This window comes from Callithrix jacchus, chromosome 9, assembly GCF_049354715.1.
Source record: "Callithrix jacchus isolate 240 chromosome 9, calJac240_pri, whole genome shotgun sequence".
NCBI lineage: Eukaryota > Metazoa > Chordata > Mammalia > Primates > Cebidae > Callithrix > Callithrix jacchus.
This window is the reverse complement of record NC_133510.1, coordinates 109,768,571-109,786,486: the sequence shown is the minus strand read 5'-3', so window position 1 is coordinate 109,786,486 and position 17,916 is coordinate 109,768,571. Positions and strand designations below refer to the sequence as shown.

At 41.8% G+C, this 17,916-nt stretch overlaps 2 protein-coding genes across 2 annotated transcripts in view; one reads left to right on the top strand and one right to left on the bottom strand.

Moving 5' to 3' along the window:
• The window catches only part of LOC118144429 (uncharacterized), a 94,077-nt gene that overhangs the window by 33,216 nt on the left and 42,945 nt on the right, over nucleotides 1–17,916 (top strand). The window lies entirely within an intron of this gene.
• Nucleotides 1–17,916, bottom strand: part of LOC144577664 (uncharacterized) — a 31,835-nt gene that overhangs the window by 12,343 nt on the left and 1,576 nt on the right. Inside the window, exon 2 of the mRNA XM_078337190.1 lies at nucleotides 5,563–5,707. Within this exon, the coding sequence (XP_078193316.1) occupies nucleotides 5,563–5,707 (145 nt within the window). The remainder of the gene's footprint in view (nucleotides 1–5,562; nucleotides 5,708–17,916) is intronic.

The window sequence follows — 17,916 nt, the reverse complement described above, 5'->3', positions numbered from 1 at the left end:
TACAAAAATGTTCTGTACTATCTTTGCAACTTTTATGTAAATTAAAAAAAATTTTAATTAAAAATTTCTTGGGGAAAAATGATGCAAATACTAGAAGAAAACAAAGGTGAATTTCTCTATTGGGAGTGGGAGGACATTTATTAACTATTCCTCAAAACCTAAAAGTGGTCATGTGTGGTAGCTCATACCTGTAATTTTAGCACTTTGGGAGGCTGAGGCAGGAGCATTGCTTGAGCTCAGGAGTTCGAGACCATGGTAAAATCTTGTCTCTATGAAAAACACAAAAATTATCCAGGTGTGATGTGGGCCTGTAGTGCCAGCTACTAGGAGGCTGAGGTGGGAGGATCACTTGAGGCCAGGAGGTTGAGGCTGCAGTGAGCTGAGATTGTGCCACTGCAGTCCAGCGTGTGCAACAGAGTGAGATCATGTCTCAAAACAAACAAACAAAAACCTAGAAGCAATAAGGGAAAAGATGAATAAATCTGATAAGACAAAAAGGCATGTATTTGTTTGCTAGGTTTACCATAACAATCACAGACTGGGTGGCTCTTAAACCGGAGGTTCCCAACCCCAAGGCCATAGACTGGGTCGTATGGTGGTACCATTTCAGGATACCAGTCTATGGCCTGTTAGGACTGGGGACACACAGCAGGAGGTGGGCACAAGTGAGGATTACCGCCTGAGTTCTGCCTCCTGTCAGACCAACAGCAGCATTAGTTTCCCATAGGAGTGCGAACGCTTTTGTGAACTGCACATGCGAAGCATCTAGGTTGCATGCTCCTTATGAGAATCTAATGACTAATGAACTGGAGTTTCATCCTGAAATCATCTCCCACGCAAGTCCATGGAAAAATTGTCCTTCAAACCAGTCCCTGATGCCAAAAAGGTTGGGGACTGCTTACTTAAATAACAGAAATTCATTTTCTCGTGATTTTGGAGGCTACAATTTTGAAATCAAAGTGTTATCAGGGTTGGTTTCTTCTGATGTCTTTCTCGTTGGTTTGTTGATGGCTGCCTTCTCTTTGTCTTCTCATGGTCTTTCTCCTGTGTCTGTGTCCTACTCTCCTCTTATAAGAGGACATAAGGGCTGGGTCCAGTGGCTCACGCCTGTAATCCCAGCACTTTGGGAGGCCGAGGCAGGCAAATCACATGAGGTCAGGAGTTTGAAACCAGCCTGGTCAACATGGTGAAACCCTATCTCTACTAAAAATACAAAAATTAGCTGGGCATGGTGGCACATGCCTGTAATCCCAGCTACTCAGGAGGCTGAGGCAGGAGAATTGCTTGAACCCGGGAGGCGAAGGTTGCAGTGAGCCACATTCACACCACTGCACTACAACCTGGGTGACAGAGTGAGACTCCACCTCAAAAAAAAAAAAAAAAAAAAAGGATTAGAGCCTACCAATAAGACCTCATTTTACATGCAAGGATATGGTGGCTCACACCTGTAAGCCCAATACTTTGGGAGGCTGAGGTGGGTGGATCATTTGAGGTCAGGAGTTGGAGACCAGCCTGGCCAACATGATGAAATGCTATCACTACTAAAAAAAAAAAAATTTACCAAGTGTGGTGGCTCATGCCTGTAGTCCCTGCTACTCAGGAGGCTGAGGCAGGAGAACCACTTGAACCCAGAAGATGGTGCTGTGAGCTGAGATCATACCACTGCACTCTAGCCTGGGTGACAGAGCAAGAGTCATCTCAAAAAAAAAATTCTCTTTCTAAAAATGGAAAAGAGAAAGACCAAGAATTATATTTTTAAATGATCAGATATTTCACACAAAAAAGAAATGCAAAGACATTGGAAAATATACTTAACTTGGCCCATCATAAATTCTCACTTTCCACCTATCAGATTGGCAAAACTCCAAGTTGACAAATATACTTTGTTACCAGGCTTGAGTTAACGGGCATTTTTACACATCTCTGATAGGAATACAAAAATAGTACAAGCCTCGTGGAGAAGAACTTAGCACTATATAGCAAAATGACATGTGGAAATGTCTTTGAGCCAGAAACCTAACTTCCAGGAAGACATCCTGAGGATTCACTGGCAAAAATATGAAAAAAGTATACAAACAAAGTTGGTCATTGCAGCACTATTTGTAATAGCAAAAGACTGGAAACAGTCCAAATATTCAGTAGGAGACTAGTTTAATAAACTGTAGTGCTTCCACACAATGGAATCATAGGCATCATGTAAAGGAATGAAGAACATCTCTGTATACTACCATGGAGTGATTTCTAGAATATACTGTTAAGTGGAAAAGCAAGGTACAGAAAAGTATACACTTTAATGTTACCATTTGAGAGAGGAAGGAGATGAAAAATTTATCAAAATTGGTAAGAGTCCTGTCAAAGGACTCAGGAGCCAGATCAAAGGGTCTTCCACCAGCCCAAAAAAGAGACAATTTGAATATCATTAAAAATGACCACTACAATGAAGTAAAACACTCAAATATCATTAAATTCATGAGTTTGCAGTGTTATTCAAATCCAAAAACTCAGTGATTTTTGCAGAATCAATTATTTTTTCTGAAAATTAGTAATTGATATAGTTTGGCTGTGTCCCCACCCAAATCTCATCTTTAAATGTAGCTCCTATAATCCCCATGTATTATGGGAGAGACCCGGTGAGAGGTAATTGAATCATAGGGTGGGTTTTTCCCATGCTGTTCTTATGATAGAGAAGTCTCACAAAATCTGATGGTTTTATAAAGGGCAGTTCCCCTGCACACACTCTCTTGCCTGCCACCATGTAAGATGTGCTTTTGCTCCTCCACCTTCCACCATGATAATGAGGCCTCCGCAACCATGTGGAACTATGAGTCCATTAAACCTCTTTTTCTTTATAAATTACCCAGTCTTGGGTATGTCTTTATTAGCAGCATGAGAACAGACTAATATAGTAAATAAAGAGAAAGAATCAAGCATTTGACCTGCCTTTCTTTTATGAACTATAGCTGAGGACAATCAAATAGTTGATGAAAGAAAAACTTCTCTTTATAGAAGTATCCTGGCTAACAAAAGAAGGATTGATAAAATTAGAATATCACCATTCTACAAATCATTAATGAAATGATAGGTGTACCAACCATGGATGATCATCAGTGGCCACTAATGTCATAGCAAAAGACAAGCAAGTATTCTTAATAAATGCCTCCCAATGGAAGTACACACCTCTCCCTATGAAAGAGAATTTCAAATTGGTCTGCTCAAACCTCCAGATCTTATCAGAAATTGTAAGACTACACACAGAGAGAAACATGTTAAACAACTGCACAAGGAGGCAGTCAACAAATCCACACTGTGAAAGTTCTATGGGAAAAATGACCCATTTAGTCAACAAATAAACTTCAAGAAAAACAAAGAAATGAAGTGGGAATCTATAGATTAAAAAAAATTTCAAAAATTTTCTCCATTACCTATGTAACAAATCTTCACATCTTACACATGTACCCTGGAACTTAAAATAAAATAAAAAAATAAAAAAGAGAGATTTAAGAGTCAACCAAGTGAATTTATGGACTTCATTTGCATCCGATTTTGAACAAATCACTGTTAAAAAATTTTTAAGACACTAAAGGAAATTTGAACATTCGCTGGATATTTAATGATACTAAGGAATTATTTTTTAGTGTGACAGTGATACTGTGGCTAAGTTTTAAAGAATCCTTAAATTTAGTACCCACTGTAATGTTAATGAATTAAATAATATTATGTCTGGGATTTGCCTAAAATAATCTATGGATGGGGGAGAGAGATGATACAAGACTGGCTGTTAGTTGATAATCATTAAAAGTCTGGGTTTGGAAGCAACCAAAGTGTCTATCAGTAGATGAATGGTTAAAGAAGATATGGTACATATACACAATGGAGTACAATTCTGCCATAAAAAAATGAGATCTTGTCATTTGCAACAACATGGATGGAACTGGAGGTCATTATGTTAAGTGAAATGAGCCAGACACAGAAAGACAAACATTTCATGTTCTCGCTTATTTGTGGGATGTAAAAATCAAAACAGTTGACCTCATGGAGATAGCGAGTAGAAGGATGGTTATCAGAGTGTGGGAAGGGTAGTGGGGGGCTGGGGTGAGGGAGGTGGGGATGGTTGATGGGTACAGAAAGCAAATAGAATGAATAATACCTATTATTTGATACCACAATAAGGAGACTATAGTCAATAATAATTGTACCTTTTAAAAATATCTAAAAGAGGGACAGCCTGGGGAGAAATGCCAAATGTGGGTGAAGGGGAGGAAGGCAGCAAAACACACTGCCATGTGTGTACCTATGCAACTATCTTGCATGTTCTGCACATGTACCCCAAAACCTAAAATGCAATAAAAAAAGAGTGTAATTGGATTGTTTGTAACACAAAGGATAAATGCTTGAAGGGATGGATACCCCATTCTCCATGCTGTGATTATTTCACATTGCATGCCTGTACCAAAAAATCTCATGTACCTTATAAATATATACACCACTCTGTACCCACAAAAATTAGAAAATTTTAGCCGGGCGTGGTGACTTATGCCTGTAATCCTAGCACTTTAGGAGGCCGAGGCAGATGGATCACTTGAGGTCAGGAATTTGAGGCCAGCCTAGCCAACATGCTGAAACCCCATCTCTACTAAAAATACAAAGATTAGCTGGGTGTGGTGGCAGGTGCCTGTAATCCCAGTCACTTGGGAGGCTGAGGCAGGAGAATTGCTTGAACCTAGGAGGCAGAGGTGCACCTGCCCTACAGCCTGGGTGACAGAGCAAGACTCAATCTCAAAAAAAAAAAAAAAAAATTAAAAAGCAAGAGTGAAAAAAAAGCTGGGTAATGTGTACATGAGGGAAGGGGATGGAACTGGGAAAGAAAGCAAAGGAAAAGTATCACAAATCCAAGTTGTTTATAAAAATATTACTGATTTTATTTAGGGATATGCTGAAAGTTTTGAGTTAATAGCATTAGTTGACTATTCTTGGGAAGATTGACTTTGTAGCCCACTATAGGATAGATTAAGTGAGGAGTAACTGGAAGAAGAGAGGCTAATTAGTTCAATTAGTTTGGACTGAGAACCATGGTGCAATTGCTGAGGGGGCCTCTTCCGGCTCAGGAATCGATACTAGATCTCAGCTGAAAACTGCAGGGGCTAGTTCTCCCCCACAGGAGGTAAGCACCAACACCTGAGGCTAGATACTTAGATTCTCTACTGTTGAACATGAAGGTGCAGTGTTTGGGGTGAGGAGTTTTTCTCTCCGAGGCCAAGAGAGAGAAGGTCCCCAAAGAATCACTGGTAAGTATTAGAGTGCCTACAGTAAGAAGAATAACATCTTGCTTCCACTCTTTCATCTGCTTAGGCAAGGGCTAACTGATCTGTCTCTGTGTCTACCTGAGCACTGGAAAGAGAATGAAGAAGGCAGTTCTTTCTCTCTTTGAAGTAAAGAATTGCTTGGAAAGTTAGTTTTGAGGGTGGAGGAAAGGGGTACCTGCACCATCCAAATCTTTCCAGGCGTCACCTTCTCAGGGAAGTCTTTTGTGTTCCCCCAGTACAAACTAACTTCCCTTCTTACCTCTTCTCCTGGAACTGTTTTTCCTTTAGAACATTTATTTATCTCATCCAGAGTGCCAAGGGACAGAATACAGTCATGGGTTCTTAGTTTTTGCTTCTGGTTGAGCCAGTAAAGCCCCTTCCTCATGCCTCTTTTCTGCTTATCACTAGAGACAGAAACAAAAAAACCAGGTTTCAGGCTGCTAAAAGCCTAAAATGAAACAAAACAGAACAGCAACAACAAAATAAGGCAGGTTGGACAACCTTGTATAATGTCTTTTTCTTTTTTTAAATCCCATCCATTGTATCTCTACCTGGCACAAATTAAGCATTTGTTAAATTTAATCGGATAAGTGAATGAGTGGAGAAATGAATGAATTTTTTAAAAAGGAACTCTAGGGTTTTGACCAACAATTATATTTAAAAGTACAGGCCAGGCGTGGTGGCTCATGCCTGTAATCTCAGCACTTTAAGAGGCCAAGGAGGGCGGATCACGTCAAGAGATCAAGACCATCCTAGCCAACCTGGTGAAACCCCGTCTCTACTAAAAATACAAAAAATTAGCTGGGCATGGTGGTGTGCATCTGTAGTCCCAGCTTCTCGGGAGGCTGAGGGAGGAGGATCACTTGAACCCAGGAGGTAGAGGTTGCAGTGAGCCCAAATCACACCGCTGCACTCTATCCTGGGTGACAGAGCGAGACTCCAGCTCAAAAACAAACAAATATATGCATGACGTAAGCATTAAAAATACCGGATAGATATGCACAGAATGTTAACATTGATTTCATTTTAGTGGTGGGATTTCAGATTATTTTTATTTTTTTATTTAATAAATTTCTACAATTATATTAAGTTCTTTTCAAATCAGAAGCCAGAAAACACTGCAGAATACACTATGCTAAGTGCATCATTGTTAGTCAGAAGGAACCAGGTTCTGTCTCTGGTACTTAGCACCCATATGACCTGGGGCAAGTCATTGCCTCATTGACTATCAGTTTCCTAATCTGTAAAGTGGGGATAATCAACTGGGTGGCTGTGAGGATGAAGCAGGAGAATTCACGTAAGGCTTGGTACTGAATGACTCTGGTCCTTAAATGTCAACTATTATTATTGTCTGTGGGGAAAACGCTTCTTGCATTTGGCACTGTGATGCATTTATACTGTAAATATGTATGTAAATTCATTTGGTCATAGTGAATACTGTTTACTAGTAAATGCTAAACTTCAGTTTTGCTTAGAATTTAAAATAATTGAATGCATCACCAACAGGTGGCAGCATATCACAGTTTCTTTACTACAGTTGAGTCCACCGTGTCCTTGTACAACTTTCCCCGTTAGAACCTGTTTTAAAAGGGAAGAAGATTTACAGTTTTAAAGGGAAGAAACCTTAGGGTTAATCTAATTCAACTCCTTGAGTGTACATATATGGAATCCTGGAGATGCAGTAAAAACAAAGAACACGTCCTGTTTTGCTAGGAAAGGTCAGGGTTGGGGGGAGAGGTGACGAGAAAAATCTGAGTGTACTTCATGCCTGAATTTGCAGTATTTCTGCAAAATCCATTTTAGCTAATCAAGAAAACTTAGAATACATGACAGAAAACATTTTCTAGTTCTCATGTGGAAATATCAATTTAGGGAGTAAAGAGCATATCTCATAGTCATGCACAGTAACTGGTTGATGAGCCTCAATATACGGAGATTTCGCTACCCCACCTCTTTTTTAAAGCACTTTCCAGCTGACAGAGGCATTGCCCCTTGTCATAGCACTGGATCCTCACAATCAGGGGCAAGGGTTATCATTGCTATTGTGCCAACGAGGAAACAAAGAAGAAAATGCCCTCATAAACAGGGGACATGAATTCAAATCCAGATCCTTCCTTCCTTCCTTTTTTCATTCATTGAAAACACACATTTATTAACTTCCTGTTATGTGCCAGTGCTCTGCTAGCTGTTGGAGATGCATGGGCTCACTGGGAATACACCTCCAAAAGGTCACAGTCTCTGTCCTTAAAGGGTTAGGGTATCTGAACTGCATGATGCCAAATTCCTGTCTCTTTCTACTCCCCCCACCATACACACACACATCTGCACAGTGCTCTGCACACATAGTAGGTACCCAACACATATCTCCTATACCGAGCAGCCTGGGCACATCACCAAAGGCCCTTGAGACCACTGACTTGCAATGATGGTACAATGTTTGACTACAGTATTCAAATATTACAATAGTCAAATATTACAGGCTCAGAACAATTTCTTAAATGTCCAAGGTTTGTTTATATAACATATATATATATGTTTGGGGAGTAAAGATAAGCAGAAGGCACTTAGGGACTGTAGGACATCTGTGTATTCAATGAAGTTTTTGTGTTTTGAGTAATAGCTCCCAGACCTCTTTCAAAATACTTGAGGAAAGCTAAATCCATACAGCCCCAGTTGGACTGCTAGATGGCAGTAGCAGCACATACTGTTTTTGGACTCTAGACAGTCAATCTCATAGAGAGGAAGGGGCCTTCAAGAGTAGCTGGTCCATTCCATCCCATTTCACAGATGGGAAGGCTGAGGCCACCAAAGGGAAGGGCACTAACCAAGGCGAGGTAACTAGTTAGCCAAACAACCTACAATCGGCTGAATTATATACAGGTTGCTGACTTTTATGATTTAATATTTGCATGAAAAGTTTCTGTATGGATACACTCAAAAACTATTTTAAATGTTTTTTGTGTATAATTGTTTTGGAAAACAAAAAACCAAAAAGAAAAAGAAAGCAAACCAAAGAATGGAAAATAGGGTTAAAAGTAAGTCTCTCTCCCACCAACTTAGGCCTCCTGCCCGGAGGAGAAACTCGCTAGCAAGCTTTTAAATAACTATCCAGAGATATATTTAATTAAGTACACACATAGAGATGCATACACATACACACACTTGGCTGTGGTGCATTCATAATATCTAAACCCGTGTGTGTGTGTGTGTGTGTGAGATCAGATGGATATAATGCATATATGAAATACAAAATAATATGAACAAAATCTTGAAAGCTGTGGCCCCCAGGAAAACGTCTCCTTCACCCTCCCAGCTTTCACTAAACAGTCCATAAAGTAGTTTTCAAACTCCAGTGGCTTTATTTTATTTTATTTTTTTACCATTTATCTGTTGATTTAACAGATTAAAACTCTGCCAGTGGCATCCATAGTATCGATCTTGGTAAATCCTGCCTTCTCAAGCTCTCCCTGCCATAATTAAATTACTGTAAATACAATTAGAAGGTCCCTCTAGGTGGTCTGTGTGACACCAGCCCCAAAGGAATTGTCTTGAGATATTTGAACCAAAAGTAAAGAGCAAAGTGGCGGAATCCCCTTAATCTTTGGGGCCAGTTCTTTGAGGATTTGTGGCCATGAAATAACAGGCAGGTTTTAGGCAGAGCAAGCGGCACTTTCAGGAGTTATTTTTCTCAACCATCACTGCCCTTTAGGGTCAGCGTGGGGGATCCGGTCTCTGCTGCCAACTTCCTGCCCTCCTCCTCCTCACTGCCTAGTAATTTGCAAATTCTGCTTCCAATTTGGAATAGCACAGTCTAGGGTGGTTAGTACTTTGTGTCCAACACTTTTGCATAGTGTTGGGAGCTGTTGCTATGTGGTCCACGTGTGTTGCTCAACAAGCTTAAACTTTGCATAGCCCATGCTAAACTAATTTGCGTCAATTTGTCTACATCATGCCAACAATCATCCTGAAAGTCCTGAATAGAACATACAAGGCTACTGATAAAGGCCCTCAGCGCAGATGCCGCCAGCCATTCTGCAGGGCCCCACTGTTGCTAGTTCTTCACCATGGTTTCTTCATATCCTAGTGACAATGTTAGTTTTTCCACTGTGAAGTTAAAACTTTTTTTTTTTTTTGTAACAAAAGGCAGGCCTATACAACTGGCACTCCAACTGATTTTTTTTTTTTTTTTTTTAAGAAGGCTGAATTCTAGCCCTGCTGTTTCCTAACAAGTTTTTTTGTTTCATTTTGCAAGTTTCAGGGAAAGCAACTGGAACTAAATTTTTTAGAAAGTGTTTGTGCAACGGTGACAAGATGCTTGTCTAACAATCTGTCATGCTGGACCAAAATTTTAAACCTAAAAACCCATAACTTTTTATGGAAAGATCAATTTTTCTAAATAAGAAAATAATTTACATTTAGGACTAAAGATAGCAGAAGCAATATGAGAAAACCAAAGTAATTTGTGCTATATGAACTCTAGGAAATAATCTCGCATTTAGGAGAAATTTCTATTTATTTTCAAAGCAGATCTGGAAATATTTTGATCCAGTCACTTTGGAGAAAAAAAGCACCAGAGATCTTGGGGAAGCTAATTTGATTGAATCACTTCAGGAAATTGTCCAGGCTAGAGTGAGTAGGGTAATCATGGCTCACTGAAGCCTTGAACTCCTAGGATTGAGTGATCCTCCCACCTCAGCCTCCTGAGTAGCTAAAACTACAGGCACACCTCACAATGCCTGGATAATTTCTTAATTTTTTGTTGATCTGACTGTTCTCAAACTCCTGGCCTCAAGCAATCCTCCTGCCTCAGTCTCCAAAAGTGCTAGGATTACAAGTATGAACCACCACACCCAGCACATTTTTCTAAGTATCTAAAAACCATCCTGAGAAAACTGGTAAATGTCCAAATGTTTAAATGTAAGTGTTGTGCCTATATGTCTAGGTAGGAGGAACTAATTAGAATGTATTCAATTCAGTGGGTTGGAGGAAGAGAGATGAAGTGAGGTTGGGTACATTGATGGGTACAAACATACAGTTAGATAGAAGGAATAAGTTATAATGTTCGCTGGTGTAGTAGGGTGACTATAGTTAACAACAGCTTGTTGTATTTTTCCAAATAACTGGAAGAGTCTGGGCATGGTGGCTGATGCCTATAATCCCAACACTTTAGGAGGCTGAAGTGGGAGAATTGCTTAAGGCCAAGAATTCAAGAACCTTTGTAGGTAGGGTGAGGCCCCAGCTACAAAAAATTTAAAAATTAGCCGGGCATGGTTGTGGGTGCCTGTAGTCCCATCTGCTCAGGAGACTGAGGCAGAAGGACTGCTTTAGTCCAGGAGCTTGAGGTTACATACAGTGAGCCACTGTACCTTAGCCTGTGTAACAGAGGAAAACCCACTCTCAAAAAAAAAAAGAGGACTTGAAATGTACCCAACATATAGAAATGATAAATACCCTGAGTTGATCATTACACACCCTATCCATGTAACAAACTTCTATATATACCCCATTAATATGTATAAATATAATGTATTAAAAATAATTCAACAAGTGATTATTGAGTTACTGACTGCCTACTATGTGCCAGGCACCCTTTCAGCCACTTAAAATATAGAAGTGAACAAACAATCACAGTCTTGGCTTTTGTGGCACCTAGGAGAGACACAGTACATAAATAAACCAGTAAACACATACCAGGCAATGGGAATACCAGGAAATAGGAGATGCTAAGAAAAAGCAAAACTAAGAGGAGAAAGTAGTCAAAGTGCTACTTTAGATAGAGAGGTCACAGAAGATGTCACTGTTGAAATGTCATTGAGCAGAAACTCAAGGGAGAATGGGCAGAAGTCTACCACGTCAGTGGTCCCCGCAGACAGAGGAGTTGGAGTTAGTCCCAGAGAGGGGAATGGGTTTTGGATGCTCGTGGCCCGCACAACTGAAGAACAGAAAACTGGGGAGCCAGAAGGTAGGAAAGTCAGTCCTAAAGAGATGAGAATAAACCGGAGTGGCGAATGCTGTCCCATCATGGTCTCTCCACTATTCTGTGTCATAGCAAATCTAGGTATCAGCAAACTGGTTCTAGTCTCTCCCAGCCATCCTTGCAGAGAACCCTAGAGAAAGATAATCAGGCTGATACTACATGGGAGGATGTGGAGATAATTGAAGCTAACAGGCATATGATAAGATGCTCAAAGTCATTAGTAATTTAAAAATTGCGAATTAGAGCAACAAATATTTGTAACTTTTCTACTGGTAATCTGACGCAAATTAAAAACTAAATCATGACAAGTGTTTGCAGAAGTGTGGGCATGGTGGTGCCCTCATGCACAGTTGGTGTGATGGTAGGCAGGTGCAGCCATTCTAAAGAACAATCTAGAATTACTTAGGCAAATTAGAATCTGAGAGAACCTATGACCCAGCAGTCCTTCATATATTCCATGGAAATTCCATTGTGAAACTGAAAAAGACCATAGCCTTGGAATTTAAAAACAAGACTTTGTAAGAAGCGTACTGCAGGAAGAAAGAAAGGAGGTGCTTACCAACTAGGGCTTGGGGATGCCACGTCCTTGTTCTGTAATACATCAGCACCTTATACATTCCTTTTTGCCATAAGTTTAGTCTGTGACTCCCACCAGCAATTGCCCATGCTGCTCTTATACAGATTAGAGGGCTGGGCCACTTGCCTTCCAGCAACAAGGATGACTACCACCTCACCTTCTCTGACATCCACAGGGGTCAACATTCAGGCCAGTTCCCTCCATTCCTTTCTGGGAGACCCAAGGGGCATTTTCATATCAGGGACCATGAAGCCTCCACCTACAGGGGCCAAAGCTGAAAAGCAGACTGTCCCTAAAACATGCAGGGCCAAGGAAAGGGTACAAATGGAAGCCCACATACCATGTCTAAATATTTCAAATTTATAAATCAAGAAGTTAAAGATATTCTATTGTCTATTTTGACAAATATATTTTAATACCTTCATGACAACCCAGAAGGCAACGTTTGAATTTATTTTTTTATTTGTAATGTTTTTAGAGACAGGCTCTTGCTCTGTTGCACGGGCTGGAGTACAGTGGTGTGATCATAGTTCACTGAAACTTCAAACTCCTGGGCTCAAGCAATCCTCCTGCCTCAGCCTTCCAAGTTGCTAGGACTACAGGCACATACCACCAAGCCCTGCTAACTAAAAAAAAAATTGTTTTTGTAGAGACAGGGGTCTCGTTGTGTTCCCCAGGCTGGTCTTAGACTCCTGGGCTTTAGCATCTTCCTGCATTGGCCACCCAAAGTGCTGGGATTACAGGCATGAGCCACTGCACTGGGCCAACATTTGAATTTAGAATTCTTAGATCCCTCAGTGCACAAAGGGGCTAGCTCACAGCCTGCAGCCTGCACCTCTGCTCTTCCCAATCTGGACTCCAGCCCACTCCAGGAGGATGTGGACACCCAGTCTGCATGTACAAGCTCAAACCATCACCTACAGGATCAGCCTTCAAGCAGACTATTTTTTTCAGAATGCTAGACCTGGAGAAGAGGCCTGCACATGCCCTGTAGTTGAACTTGGGATTTGCTGGGGTCTAGAGTACCCAGAAGGAGGTTATGGGCTTCAGGTGAGCATGTCTCCTTGACCCTATGGATTCCTTGTCCCACAAGGAGGGTCACAGTCAGAGAAAGGCCAGTAAGCTGTGATCACGCTACTGTACTCTAGTGTGGGTGACAGTGAAACTCTGTATCCAAAATACAAAAAAATTATTTTCTGATGGCTTTCTTATTTTGTGATGCCCAAAAGTGCCCCCAAGAATAGGGCTTATTTATTGCCAGCAGAGAGAGGAATCCAGATGTCCTAAAATCCTGGCTCAGTTTCCAGAGTCTGCACTGAGCCCATCTCTTGGGAGACAGATAGATAATATTCTTTCAGAACGAATGAGATGGCATGCCAATTCTGCCCCCCTTCTCTGGCTCCTTTCATAAGTGGGTCAGCCTGGGCTCTCCAAGCAGCTCCCTTTTCACTCTCAGTCCTTAGGAAGGACCTGATTCCAGGCAGGAAGTCACACTCCACAGCTCTCTCCCCGTGCATACTACAGAAGCCCTCAGGATTATTAGGGTCTGGCCCAAGAGCTGCCACCAAGGACTCTGCTTTCTGTTCCACCTGAGATTGGGCCTGGATAATTCAACGACCAAAACTGGAGACCTCCAGAGAACAGATGAGGGAAGGAGAGGGAACAGGAATAAGAACCTGTACACACTGGTGTGGTGCAGTGACAGAATCACGGCTCACTGCGACTCTGAACTGGGCTCGAGCAAGCCTCCCACCTCAGCCTCCCAGTGTTGGGATTACAGGCTTGAGCCATGGTGCCCGGCCAGTTTTTTTTTTTTTTTAACAGTTCTTAACCTTTTCTGGCCACAGATCACTCTGGGATCTTAAGAGGACTCATAGGAAGCATGCCCCAGGGAAAGGCGCATGAGCACACAATCTGACAGGTAGCATCAGGATTATGCCTGTAACCCAGGAGTTCCAGACCAGCCGAAGCAACATAGCAAAACCCTGTCCCTACAAAAAATACAAAAATTAGCCGGGCGTGGTGACACGTGCCTGTAGTCCCAGCTACCTGGGAGGATGAGGTGGAAGGCTGCAGTTAGCTGTGATCATGCCATTGCACTATAGCCTCGGCAACAGAGTGAACCCCTGTCAAAAGAAAGAAGGAAGGAAGAGGGGAAAGGGAAGGAAGAAAAGGAAAGGAAAGAGGGAGGGTGGGAGGGGAGGGAGGAAGGAAGGAAGAAAGGGGAAAGAGAAGGGAGAAAAGGAAAGGAAAGAGGAAGGGAGGGTGGGAGGGGAAGAAAAGGAGAGAAAAGAAAGAGGAAAAATTTAAAAATTGACATAGTTTAACTGAGCGAAGAAGGATTTGTGAATTGGGCAGACCCTCAATGAGAGGATCTAGCAAGTTGCGTGGTATTAGAAGAACTATGGACAGAAAAAGGAAAATGACCTACAGAAGGCGGAATGGAGGTATGGAAACAGCCCATGTGGTTAAGGCATGCATTTGCCTGATTTAAACATGAGTTGAACAGTTGGCCACCTGTGATTGGCAGAAACTCAGTGATTGGCACAAGAGGGGGTTACAGACTGTTCACACATCCAGTTAGGTTACAGTTCACTAGGTAGGAGAAATCTTTAGGCCAAACTTAAAATGTAAGGAGGCGGTTTTAGGCTAAACTTAATTTAACAGAACCACCACTAGAACCCACTCGACTGCCTTAAGGCAAACAAACAAAAAAAAGGCAGTACAGTTCGGTGTCCTGGAAAGTTCATTGCTGCAATGACTCGCGTCAGAGCCGCACAATCTTTGCTCCCTGTCCTACCCTGTCTGTACTTCATCTCTGTCTGGGCCACCTCAGCTGAGGCTAGGGTGGATGGGCACAGACATTACCAAGAAGGTTCTGAGGATGGATGGGAGGGGCCAGCTCTCAGGGAGGCAGGTGTAGACCGGGCAGACACCCAACACTGCTGCAGCTAGGAGTAGGAGGAGCACCAAACAAAGAGTCCAGAAAGCCTGGGATTTCAGGAGGTTACCTTCCCCAGAGGCCCTCTGAGCTGGGATTTTCCCAGTAGATTCCCAGGCCTCTTTCTCAGCTCATTCCAGCTCATAAAATATTCAAATGAAGGTCTGGAGCCCAGGGTGGCTGTTCCGGGACTCAGGAACGCTCAGGCTGGTTTCCACATGCTAGTTCACCAGACCCCCAGCTCCACGGGCTCATTGGCATATGCCTTCCTTCCGCAGCTCCTTTTCCTCTTTGAGCCCCCTCATTGTGGGCTGGAGGGCTGGCTTCTGATTCAGGTAGGGGAAGAGGCACATTGAAATATTTGCATGCAAGGCCGACATAGAACATTGTAGGGAGAGCAAACAATTCACTGAGTCTATCCCTGGCCCTCTGCTGGTGAGATAAGTGATCTTGGAGGAGCCTCAGTTTTCTCTTCTGTAAATTTGGGGCAGTAATTCTTTTCTTAGAGAATCCTCCCTCCTGGCCAGGCACAGTGGCTCACGCCTGTAATCCCAGCACTTTGGGAGGCCGAGGCAGGTGAATCACCTGAGGTTAGAAGTTCGAGACCAGTCTGACCAACATGGTGAAACCCCGTCTCTACTAAAAATACAAAACATTAGCCGGGCGTGGTGGCATGCGCATGTAATCCCAGCTACTTGGGAGGCTGAGGCAGGAGAACTGCCAGAACCTGGGAAGTGGAAGTTGCATTGAGCCAAGATTGCACCATTGCACTCCAACCTGGGCAAAAAAGGAAAACTCCATCTCAAAAAAAAAAAAAGAGAACTCTCCCTCCTGTCACCCACCTTGCTAATTTCTGCTCTTTTCTAAAGCAGCTCATTCAAGCATCAACTCCCCTAAGAAAGCATCCTTGTCACTCTCTTCTCACCTTCCAAAGCTAGGTTAGGTGCCATCTGTCACTTTTTCTCCATAGCATCACATGCTTATCTCTAATCTGAGCAGCCCCGATCGGGCCAGGTTGTGACAGCAGGATTACTGGTCTGTTTCTTCCACATGACTGGAAGGAAATAGAACAAATAGAACAGGAGTTGAAAAACAACATCATTGTTACAGAGATTGTGGAATTTGTTTCTGCAGCATGTCCTAGCCTATCCTGACTGATGGATCCTTAGCATTTCTTACATGGAAGTGAAGAGTCTCAAGACTCTCCGGAGGTTGTTATGAGATAAAATGATAATGCCTCTATATCTCTAGCACTGTTAGTAGTTTGTGATAAATTTTAAAGATGATTTGACCAATATCGAGAGGAAACCAAGTGTTGTTGTTAATAGCATGGACGCTGGAACCAAGCTACCTAGGTTCAAACCCCTGTTCTGCCATTAATCTGTCAGTGTAGGAATAAAAATAGAATCTAGCTAAAATGGTTTGTGTGAAGATTAAATGAAGTAACAAATGTGAGGTGCTGGTGCTTGGAATTCCTGGGAGTGTCTGCATGGTTGGGGATGGTGGCTGGTGGTGGAAGCTGGGGTTGACAAGGTAAGCAGAGGCAGCGTATGCCCTTGGATTACAGAGATGGAGGCAGATCCAGATTTGGGAGGCCTGATGCTTCTATAGTTCTTGGTTCTCTAAGAAAAGAATATAAAAACTATGAATGCCAAGTTAGATATTAAAGTAAATGCTTAAATACAAATTTTATGAAGTTGTCTAGTACCATGAACATCACAAGATTCACAAAAATACCTAATATTTTTTATTAATGTTTTGACATCCTCTATTATAATCATTTTCCTGCTGTATTTGGCTGCATAATTTTTAATCACCTTGCTAAGGTCTAAATGTTGGTGTCCCCTCAGCATTTTTATGTTGGAACCTAATTTCCAATGTAATAGTATTAAAAGATTGGGCCTTTGGGAAGTGACTCACTCATGATACCCCACCCTCATGAGTGGGACTAGTACCCTTACAAAAGTGGCTCAAGGGAGCTCATTTGTCCCTGCCACTACGTAAGGACTCAGCAAGAGGGTGCCATCTTTGACTCAGAGAGCAAGCCCTCACCAGACATTGAGTTTGCTGGCACCTTGATCTTGAACTTCCCAGCCTCCAAAACTGTGTGCAATACATTTCTATCGTTTATAAAATACCCAGTCTAAGGTCTTCTGTTATAGTAACCCTAATGGACTAAGACACATCTTTGTATAAACAAGGATTTTGTTACATTTTCCATAGAGAAAATAGAAAGATAATCAGCCTCTCTCTTTCTCTTGTAGTTGATCATAATTTGTTTTTATATGGAGGCCGGGTATGGTGGCTCATGCCTGTAATCCCAGCACTTTGGGAGGCCAAGGCAGGCAGATCACCTGACGTCAGGAGTTCGAGATCAGTCTGGCCAACATAGCAAAACCCCATCTCTACTAAAAATACAAAAATTAGCCAGGCAGGATGGCGTGCGCCTCTAATCGTAGCTACTTGGGAAGCCGAGGTGGAAGAATCACTTGAACCAGGGAGGCAGAGGCTGCGGTGAGCCAAGATGGCACTCTGCACTCCAGCCTGAGGGATAGAAAGAGACTCTGTTTCAAAAAATAATAATAAATGAAAATCAAAATAAAAACATAATTTGTTTTTATATGGAAAGTTTGGAATTCTTTGTTTCAACTCCGTAACAAATGTCACATACAAGTGATATAAGTTTTTTTAGGATTGTTGTCAAATTTGAGGAAATATCAAGTTCCTATCGTGAATGAACTGCAAGCTTTCAGGGCAGCTAAAGTTTTCTTGCACAGTGAATGCTTAATGCACAGTGACTCATTGGACTGATAACGTCCATAACCAATATGTCCTCAGTGTCTTCACTGTAGTGTGTGTCAGGCGCTTGATATTATCTTCATAGTTGTTCGTATTCCTTAGCAAATCAATAAGCAAATTTACATCTATTCCCAGTGGGTCCCTGTAATTCCCTCTTATAATTAGATTATTGAGCAAGCCAAAAGCGTGACTATTGTTGTTATTTGAAATGTGTCTCTTATTCTCAATTAATTATGTTCTGGTCATTTCTTTTTTTGTCTGTTTGTTCTGGTAGCTTCTGAAATTGATTTTGGTATGCTTCTCAGTGTCAGAATAATTT